This window comes from Palaemon carinicauda, chromosome 25 (assembly GCF_036898095.1).
Source record: "Palaemon carinicauda isolate YSFRI2023 chromosome 25, ASM3689809v2, whole genome shotgun sequence".
Classification (NCBI taxonomy): Eukaryota; Metazoa; Arthropoda; class Malacostraca; order Decapoda; family Palaemonidae; genus Palaemon; species Palaemon carinicauda.
Window position 1 is genome coordinate 105,843,243 of NC_090749.1, and position 10,981 is coordinate 105,854,223.

Sequence of the window (10,981 nt, forward strand, 5' to 3'; positions counted from 1 at the left end):
AAACTGACGTAACCTTCGCATGCTCTCTAAAACTAAACCTATTAACAGATTACGGCGTTAAATACTCACAACTGATTAACATCGCACTGGAAACTGGCAAACTGTAAGCGTGCAGTAGACACTACAATAGGTATGTTGGTGCCACTTAATTAAGTGGTATATACAGTACGTCAATCACTCAAGTGTTATTGTTTACATTTATGGTTCACACTTTCGCCGAAAGATGGCAGGTCGCATCCAAAATATCTCTTAATATATCAAAAATATCTTTATTTTCCGTTAGACTATGTTAGATTTAATATCAATTAGATTTCAATTAATTTTAAAAGGTGGATTCTTATCAAGAAAGACTTAAACGGTTTGAATTTTAGTTTCGTCTTCTTGCAAATTGATGCTAGAATTTTGACTACTTGGCAAACGAATAAGAGTAAACTATTAATGTTATAAGAACATTTATTAATTGTGACCTAATTGAGAAACAAATATAAAAAAACATACTACGAATTTCTATATCCCAACTGGACCTAACAAGTTCATAATATACTATAAGCCCTTGGTCTTATAGCATCCTGTTTTTAAGGTTGTAGCTTAAATAATAATAATAATAATAATAATAATAATAATAATAATAATAATAATAATAATAATAATAATAATAATAATAATAATAATGATAATAATAATAATAATAATAATAATAATAATAATAATAATAATAATAATAATAATTATAATAATAATGCACATTTCAATACTATACAATATATAATTATGCACAGATCTCACATATTGAAAATTCAAGTTTTTTTCGTAAGCTATATACTTTCTTTTGATCAAATTTCTACTATTTGGATATATTATAAACTTTATCTATAACTTTTTATAACTAACTCTTTTCTTTTTCCATCAAAAATTATATGTACGAACAGATTATGTATAATATAAACATATTATAAGTTCTTATATGAACATATAGATAATATTTCTTTCAATACTGTAATACATTTAGTTTTATTTAATAATTATATTAATTTTTTATTAACTTTTCAAGATGGCAGGAAGTAAATCGAAGAAATGACAGCAAAGAAAAGGCCAGATTTATGTATTATTTCATATCTATGATAAAATTGGTTTGTTTACATTACAAAACATCTGTGATATAACGTGAATAAATCGGTGTGTGATAGACCGTAAGTATTTTGTTAATTTACTTATATAAGTAAATACTTTTAGGGTAAATATTAGTATATATAGGATCAGCTTAGACCTAAATATTAGCACGTTGCTTATAATATAAGTGTAATTGAATTTGAAGACCTGAAATATAACCTTTCTTGAAGTAAGGGTAATAGATTAATAGATTATATATACAGAATTCGTAGCCTATTATTATTATTATTATTATTATTATTATTATTATTATTATTATTATTATTGTTGTTGTTATTTTCATTATTATTATTTAAGAAAATAAATTATTCCTCATAAATTGTTCTATTTTCATCCCAAATTATTATTGAACAAGATTATAAGTCGATGATAAGCTGGTTGTAATCCGTAAATCTTTACCTGTGCACCGATACTGTTAATAGACGAAACTTCACGTTCAAGGCTTTGGTAAAATTATACGAACTTTGAGGGCGCGGGACCTTTGTATAACAACAGGCAGCCTTTGTATAATGGCCGGCTGCCTTTGAATAAATGCGAGGAGCCTTTGTATATGGGTGGACAGAAACACATGCAAAAAACGCCATCTAACATAAACTTCCCCACCTAACCTAACCCACAAGCCGTGTCCTTACCTACAGTACTCAAGTAACGCCAACCCCCCTTAGACTGCCAAATTCTTAGCGATAGGGCTGAAAAGAGAGGACTTATGCGGCATGGCCGTCGTCATGCGTACATCCTGAAAAGGCAGTTTTCCCGGCCTTATCACACATAGGAACCTTACGCATTACAGGCCCTACAAGATATGGGGATGAATGTAGTTCATTGGAACAGGGTAAGGTAACAATAGTTGTCAAAGGGGGAGTCGCAGGGGCTTACCCCCTCGGTAGGATCAGCAGGTCAGTAGGTAAAGATATGCCTCTTAGGTTAGGTGGTGTTCTTATGTCCGTTTCACTTGGAACATGTCGTCTTTCAATCAGTCCCAACGAACTAAAAAGGCTCCGAGTAGTCTACCGTGCAATATTGCAAGGGATTATGGCATCTTTGTAAAATTTAACTACATTAAGTTGAGAGCCCTTGAGAGCCCAAGGAATTTGCTACCTGTTCATTGGAAGTCATTTATCAATATTCATGTTAGCACATTCAAATCTTTTAAATATAATTGAATTCCAATTGTACTTTATTGAATTATAACTAAAAATAGCCTTTTTTTACTTTCCCCAGCTAGTAAATAAATTTATTCTTGAAGTAATAATTAAATAAAAGATGAAGTATGAACATCTCCCTTTAAGTCATAAAGTTTATTTGCACTTACAGTAGAGAGTAAATGGTGTTTGTTGTGATATTATTGGATTGTTGAGTCAGGTTTAACTTTTAAATGAAGTCCTTAGCCTTATAAGTTTCTTTAGATGTGTAATTATTAGCCAGAAAAATTTTAATACTGTACAACTGTCCCTATTTTCTACTATTTACTAAATGAAATTATATGTATGAATAATATTTTTGAATCCAAGTTCAGAAGCATCGCTAGTAACATTTCATAGCCCTTTTAAGTGCGCAAAATTATTACAAGAAGTTTATCGCTGGTTTCAGACATGATGAACAGCATTTTGCTGAGAGGTTGCGGTCTCGCCCGACGATCCTCCGCCTTTCTGCCGAGGTACGCACTTCTGCTGAATCCGAAGGGGGCGCCGAAGAGATGTGCATCTACAGTTGCAACGAAGACCAGCCCATTCGGACCCATCAGCGTTTTTCTATTGGTTAGAGAGAGAGAGAGAGAGAGAGAGAGAGAGAGAGAGAGAGAGAGAGAGAGAGAGAGAGAGAGTGTGTGTGTGTGTTAGTGTAAATCGAAAATGCTAATTTTAACCAGTTTTTAGCTTCATGAAATTACTGTTATAATCTCCTTTAATGCTGTATCTTTCATGTTATGTATCGACCTTGTCGCGGATAATAAAGGTCTTACCTCATTAAGTCAGCGAATGAATCTATCGTAAATATGATCAAGAATGTGTTGAACTCTTGTCATCCTTAACATGACATTTCTTTTCTCTCTATTCCACGAATGTAGGTCGTGCCAGTTGGAACGTTCTGCTTGGGTACGTGGCAGTACCAGCGCCGAAAGTGGAAGCTCGGCTTAATTGCAGAATTAGAGGCCAAAACAACAGCACCTCCTGTTGAATTGCCTGAAGAGTAAGCATTCTTTCCTGTAATTCTTTGGAGAGAAATTGTTAATTGTTAATTTTTTCTTGTAGCTTCATTTTTACAATTGTGTGTGTAATTGAGGTAAAGAGAGTAGCATCATCTGCTTATGGAGGAACCTTATTTTTTAAGTATTAAATCACAAATTTATTAATACATTATTGTATATTTTATTAGGTCCGATAAGTTATAAGTTTTTTTATAGATTTATTTCTAAATTGTCAGTTGTAGTATATAAAAGCTTAGATTTGTGAAGATGAAGAAAATGTTTTGAATTATGAAAATATGGGAAAAAAAATTGATCTAAATTGAACTAAGTAGAAGTAGTGATGTAGATAGATAAGGCAAATGAATATAAAAATTGGGTTGCATAACTTGCATTTATAGAGTCCTCAACTTACAATGTTTATAGGTTCCAAGAAGCTGTTTTCAAGTCGAATTTTATGAAATTTTGTGCTTGGACAGGCTTCACCTATGTTTTATTACAGTACAGTATTTCATCATGAACTTTTGATACGATATCTGAGATTTACGATTTCAGTTGAATTTTGTGTTTGTATCTCCACGTGTTAGTGAGTTAAGGACCCTCTTAATCTTCCCGCAGCCTGGGTGACCTCGAAGACATGGAGTACAGGAAGGTTATACTCAGAGGGACTTTCGATCATAGGAGAGAAATTTTCATGGGACCCCGTCCTCTCTTGGTAAGTCGTCGTTTGCGTTTTCATCCTCAGCGGAGGTTACACTGCAACCTTTCTTTCCGTATTTACTTTTCCGAAGCATGTGGTTCTAAGTGACAAGATATTTTAATCTCATAGATCTCTCCCATGATGCATATTGTAGTTTTATCACTCATGATTTTCAGGAGATACCTTTCATCTTCGTTTATTTGTAGGGGAACTTTTCTCTCTCTGCTACTACAGAATATAGTAATCTGTCTATAGAATAGTAAGCCTTCAAACTGTTAGGCTTCTTTCCTCAATGGCTTTTTTATCGTCTCGTTTTTGTTGTTAGTATTTATAGATATTCCAGAATCTCAGTTGGAAAGATATAGAATATTCAGTAGTTTATTCAAGGCTGAAATTACAAGGAATTAGTTTTGACTATCTTTTATCATCAGTGTTTAATTTTAGGCTAAACCATATGGTCTCTGTATTAATGCATTTGTGTTGTTCAGCCACATTGTCTCCTAGAGTGAGAAAAATATTCCTTGTAACTTCCTTTTTTCCTTATATTATTTCTCATACTATTATTACTAGCTCTGCTACAACTCTAGTTTGTAAAACAGGATACTATAAGCCCAAGGGATCCATTAAGGAAAATAGCCCAGTGAAGAAAGGAAATATGGAAACATAGAACAGCATTCTTGTGTGTACCCCCAAACAAGAAAACTCTAACCCAAGACAGTGGAAGACCATGGTGCAGAGGCGATGGCACTACCCAAGACTAGAGAACAATGGTTTGATTTTGGAGTGTCCTTCTAGAAGAGCTGCTTACCATAGCTAAAGAGTCTCTCCTACCCGTTGAGATAATACCACTAGAGAGTTAAGGGGTCCTTTGACTGGCCAGACAGTACTACATTGGATCCCTCTCTCTGGTTGCGGCTTATTTTTTCTTTGCCTACACATACACCAAATAGTCTGGCCTATTCTTTACAGCTTCTCCTCTTTCCTCTTACATCTGACAACACTGAGATTACCAAATACAGTAATTCTTCTTCACCCAAAGGGTTAACTACTGCACTGTAATTGTTCAGTGACTACTTTCCTCTTGGTAAGGGTAGAAGAGACTTAAGCTGTGGTAAGCAACTCTTCTATGAGAAGGACACTCCAAAATTAAACCTTTGTTCTCTAGTCTAGGGTAGTGCCATAACCTCTGTACCATGGTCTTCCACTGTCTTTGGGGGTACACTCAGGCACACTATTCTATCTAATTTCTCTTCCTCTTGTTTTGTTAATGTTTTTATAGTTTATATAGGAAATATTTATTTTGATGCTGTTTATACTGTTCTTAAAATATTTTATTTTTCCCTGTTTCCTTTCCTCACTGGGCTATTTTCCCTATTAGGGCCCTTGGGCTTATAGCATCAGGCTTTTCCAACTAGGGTTGTAGCTTAGCAAGTAACAATAATAATAAGTGGAAAGTAGCCACTGAACAATTATAGCACAGAAGTTAATCCCTTGAGTGAAGAACTGTTTGGTGATCTCGGTGTCGTCAGGTGTATGAGAAAAGAGTGGAATGTGTACAAACTAGACTAGACTATTTAGAGGATGTTTAGGCAAAGGTAAAATGAACTATTTAGGAATAGTTATCCATCAAGTATCAATGCAAATACTGTACTAGTTGTTTTTAAACCTAATGAGGCTAATTGATATACCACAGATAAACAACGCATCTATGATTTCAAAGATCTGTTTTTTTACGGTATATTTTATTGCCAGGTAGGTGGAGACGTCCACGAGAGCGGAAGCGGCCTCATCTCCTCGGGCCAGAGCGGTTACCTCGTCATCACACCGTTCAAGCTCGCCGACAGAGAGTGAGTTTTATCGCGTGGAACGGACGTTCGTGCGATCGTACGACCGTTATTTTGTTAGTATTCTACCTGTAACTGAAATCTCAGCTAATATTTTTATGTTGAACAAGCCGACACAAATCTCTTTTTATAGTTTATGTACGAAAGATCTATTTTAATATTATTATTGTTCTTACAATATATTATTTTGATTGTTCATTACTTCTCTTGTAGTTTATTTCCTTTCCCCACTTTTCTATTTCCCCTGTTAAAGCCCTTGGGCTTATAGCATCCTGCTTTTCCAACTAGGGTTGTAGCTTAACTAGTAATAATACTAATGATAATCTCTTGAATTGATTGATAGATGTAAATTGCTGTTGAGTACGTAGAGTACAAATTGCATGTTATTATATATTGTTAATTATGAATATATTTTCATAATGAATAACTATGAAAAAAATGGCGTTCTGCTTATATGGTCCGTATTCAGCCAAACTAAAAAGATAAAAAAAAAAAATTGGTCAATTTAGATTCTCAACGAAGATATTATTGTGCCCCTTTCCTTCCGACAGCCAGGTAATACTCGTCAACCGAGGATGGGTTTCCAGGAAGCAGATGAAAGCGGAGGCCAGACCGGAAGGCCAGCTGGAAGGCATCGTCAATCTCACCGCGGTCGTGCGCAAGACGGAGAACAGGGCTCCTTTTATGCCGGACAACACGAAGGGATCGATAGTATTCACGTTCAGGTGATTTTCTTCTCTTCTTGTTTATGAAAGTAAAACTCCTTAGGATTAATCCAGGGCTGATTATGAATCACTTCAAAATTGACGGCTAAAAGTTTAGATAGATATGCACACACGAACAGAGTCGACTCTTCCCAACCTCTCGCACTTTCATAACTGCAATCCCTCTCACCAAGGCATAACTACTTCCTCTCCCTGCTACCCGAGGGACGGGGAGAGACTGAGTAACTATAAATCTTGCCGCTGACTGGAAAGAAATATCTTCCATATATAATAAAGGGAAGATCTCTGGCTATTTAAATATATAGATATTTATACTTTTCTTTCTGGTCATGCCCAGCTGTCTCGCTGTCCCTCGGATAGGGGAGAGAGGAAGTAGTTGTACCCTGGTGAAATGGGGATGCGTCATTTTGTATACAGGCGTATCTAAATATTCAGCCGTCCTTTTTGACAGGTCACATACGCATATACATATATTTAAATATATAGTAGGTTGGCCAGGGCACCAGCCACCCGTTGAGATACTACCGCTAGAGAGTTATGTGGTCCTTTGACTGACCAGACAGTATTGCATTTGATCCCTCTTTCTGGTTATGGCTCATTTTCCCTTTGCCTACACATACACCGAATAGTCTGGTATAATCTTTCCACCTTTTCCTTTTTCCTCTTACACATGACAACACTGAGATAACTGAAAAACTCCTCATCACTCAAGAGGTTAATTACTGCACTGTAATTGTCCAGTGGCTACTTTCCTCTTGCTAAGGGTAGAAAAGACTCTTTAGCTATAGTTAGCAGTTCTAGGAGAAGGACACTCCAAAATAAAACCATTGTTCCCTAGTCTTGGGTAGTGCCATAGCTTCTGTACCATGGTCTTCCACTGTTTTGGGTTAGAGTTCTCTTGCTTGAGGGTACACTCGGGTACAATATTAGGTTAAACTTAATAAGTTAAATCCATATAAGTTACTTGAGCTACAACGTTTTCCGAAGTTGTTTCTCGCGGCTATATTAAGAGTTTAAAAGTATCTATCGTGTTACAAATTGACGTTAAGAAAATTCCTCCGGCTTAAACTTTTCCTTCTCCGCAGAGACGTCGATAAGATGGCGCAGCTGACCGGCACGGCGCCGATCTGCCTGGATGCAGTAGACACCTTCCCGGGCGGACCGCAGGGAGGCCAGACCCGCGTGACGATGCGAAACGAGCACCTATCGTACATGATGACTTGGTAAGCTCGCCTAGAGTAATGTTTTCATTTTTTAGCGAGGATTTTTAATCTCGACAGTTGTTAAATGCCGCAGCCATTTGATTCCAAATAGAAAATTGAAATAGCCAAGTGGTCAAGATATTGAGCGGCAGATTGAAAGCATATACAGTACTGTATACTGAAGGTCCTCGACTTACGAACGTTATAGGTCCTGCATTCTTTCTACCCAAGAATATTACAACTGTATTGCTGGATACTATAAGGGAGATACGCTAAAATATATGATACATCTAAAATACAAGATAGAATAAGACTATATTCATCAATCATTTAAATAGTATAACAAGACAACAGGCATTTGCAAAAACTTCTTTTTGCCTTATATGAGAATAACTGAAGGAAGGTTAAGTCAAGAGGAGCTGGACAACGAAGTGGTAGTGAAAATATCTGGCTACGTATGAAATTTCATCAACGGAAATATTGCACAATATGTATTATAACTGTCACTTATGGTCAATTGCTTCTCAATAGTTTTATATTGTTTTCAAGTGTTGCATATGTCAGTTTTATATACAGTAATTCAAAGTTGAATTTTTTTAAATTTTGGCCTAGTGTAGGCCTAACCTGACACTCATGCCTATGAGTTTTAGCCACAAAAGTGAACAAATTGTTGGGTTTCTTATGAAATAATTATCAGATTATTGCAAGTGTTGTTTTGAATACTCTATTAAATGATATAACATTTATTTTATTATAGTAGTTCTTTATCGTATTACAGTGTGTACTTTTCATTCATTATCTGAGAGTTACGATTTCAGTTGGATTTTTTTCCATATATCCGAATGTTTGTGAATTGAAGATCTTCACTCTGGTATCATTCGAAAGACCCGTCCTTCCAAGAGTGGAGAGAGTGAAAATAAAATAGTGAGGCATTTGATATTAATAACAATTTAATTTTGGAGAGTACCATGAGGGGAGAGGATATGTAACATCTCCTCACCTATCCTTCTCCTTAGATTCCTAGACTAGGTTAAGTCTGTTTGGGGTGCAGATATCTATGGTTATCTTAGGATACATCCCTGACTATACACGGTATCTTAGGATAGTCGTTCCCGGGGGTTAGAACCCTGTGATATCTGACGGTAATCCTCTTGTAATATCACTCGCAGAAATATTATACAGTAGGAAGCTGCCGGAGGGACCTTCCATCAGGACGACATGGCTCGAGCATAAAAATAGATTTTTCCTATGTCAGAATCCGTTTTAATTTTGGGGATTTTCATGTAAATCTGTTTGTTTAGAAAACACATCTTGGTAATGGCAATTTTTTTTTTATGAAGGTTTATGCAATTTATCCATCAGTTATGAACATTTTATTTAGCACATGTAAATATCGATATGTATTTTCCAGTGAATGTTTTTTTCAATATATAAATAACATATATACTGTGCTGTAGATATACAATGCCTTAGTTTTATGTTAGAATACTTTAATCATATTTAGATTATAGCCAAAAGATCTTCAACTTAGAAATCTTCGGAGATATAAACACATATCCAACTGAAATTGTAGATTTCGGATATTGTATCAAAAGTTAATAATGAAACTATAATGAAACAATGTTATATAATTTAATGCAGTAAGGAAAATGACACTTGCAATATGTAATGGGACTATTCAACCCTTTTACCCCCAAAGGACGTACTGGTACATTTCACACAACTCATCCCTTTACCCCCATGGACGTACTGGTACGTCCTTGCGAAAAACTGCTATTTACACTTTTTCATGCATATTTTTGATAACTTTATGAGAAACTTCAGGTCTTTTCCAAAAGAGTGAGACCAACCTGACCTCTGTATGACGAAAATCAAGGCTGTTAGAGCAATTTAAAAAATATATATATTGCAAAATGTGCTTGAAAAAAGAAAATGCCTGGGGGTTAAAGGTTGGAAAGTTCCAAATAGCTGGCGGGTAAAAGGGTTAAGGACTTTTGCCGCTAAATATCGTAGGCAGGTGAGTGAGATGAAGCCTACCCTAGAACAAAGACTAACAAACAGCTTTTTGAAACCTACTAAGTTTAAGTTGAGGACTTTCTGTATTCTCAGAGATATCGAAGGGCAAAATGTAATTCCCTCGAAGTGATAGTTGCTAAAGAAACACGTTCACACACATCTCGAAGCGTCTGTCGGCTCATCGCACGATCATCTTTTCGCAGGTACAGCCTGAGCATCGCTACAACGTACATGTGGTACCACCGATTCATTCGGGGTAAGCCCTTGATGTAAGGCAGAGGTAGTCTACTGGTACGTATGTATATAAGAGCAAAAGGAACATCTTTTTCTATTACTTTACGGGTGTCGTATTATACTTCTTTTTTTTTCTGAACTCTGAACGAGAATCAGCTCTTTACAGTAATATCCTTTTTTGTATCTTAAGACTAAATTATCTAAACATAAATAAAAGATATAGTATTCAATGATGCATTTTCCCTTGAGTGTCCTAGCAGATAGTTTAACCCTTTTACCCCCAAAGGACGTACTGGTACGTTTCACAAAACTCGTCCCTTTACCCCCGTGGACATACCGGTACATCCTTGCAAAAACCTGCTATTTAAATTTTTTTTTTGCATATTTTTGATAATTGTTTGAGAAACTTCAGGCATTTTCCAAGAGAATGAGACCAACCTGACCTCTCTATGTCAAAAATTAAGGCTGTTAGAGCAATTCAAAGAAAATATACTGCAAAATCTGCTTGAAAAAAAATAACCCCTGGGGGTTAAGGGTTGGAAAGTTCCAAATAGCCTGGGGGTAAAAGGGTTAATATATGGTATTGACCTGTAAAGGTGACATCGATTCTAAGAAATTAGTTATCAGCTAGAGTGGATATGAATGTGTTGAGGTGGTTTGGCCACGTAGAGAGAACGGTAAATGGTTGTCTGCTAAAGAAGGTGATGAATGCAAGAGTTGGTAGGATAAGTGCAAGAGGAAGAGCAAGGTTTGGGTGGATGGATGGAGTGGGGAAACCCCTAGGTGATAGGAGGATAGATGCGAGAGAGGCAAGAGAGTGCTAAGAATAGAAATAAACGGCGAGCGATTGCGACGCAGCTCCGATAGGCCCTGCTGTTACCTTGATTCACCTTAGTAACCGCTGAGGT

General features: G+C 36.1%; 1 protein-coding gene across 1 annotated transcript; it reads left to right on the plus strand.

Moving 5' to 3' along the window:
* The first annotated feature begins 1,044 nt into the window (after window positions 1-1,044).
* Surf1 (surfeit locus protein 1) lies at window positions 1,045-10,303 on the plus strand. Its single transcript, XM_068349484.1, has 8 exons — window positions 1,045-1,190; window positions 2,761-2,927; window positions 3,236-3,357; window positions 3,971-4,067; window positions 5,805-5,899; window positions 6,448-6,621; window positions 7,707-7,844; window positions 10,043-10,303. Exons 2-8 carry the CDS (start codon window positions 2,763-2,765, stop codon window positions 10,110-10,112), a joined length of 861 nt encoding a protein of 286 aa, XP_068205585.1. The 5' UTR covers window positions 1,045-1,190; window positions 2,761-2,762; the 3' UTR covers window positions 10,113-10,303.
* Window positions 10,304-10,981: the final 678 nt, after the last annotated feature.

Coding starts and splice junctions, on each gene's coding strand:
- Surf1 (XM_068349484.1), top strand. CDS start 2,763: ATGATGAACAGCATTTTGCTGAGAGGTTGCGGTCTCGCCCGACGATCC. Junction 4,068..5,804: donor TGGGACCCCGTCCTCTCTTG/GTAAGTCGTCGT, acceptor TTTTATTGCCAG/GTAGGTGGAGACGTCCACGA. Junction 7,845..10,042: donor CTATCGTACATGATGACTTG/GTAAGCTCGCCT, acceptor ATCTTTTCGCAG/GTACAGCCTGAGCATCGCTA.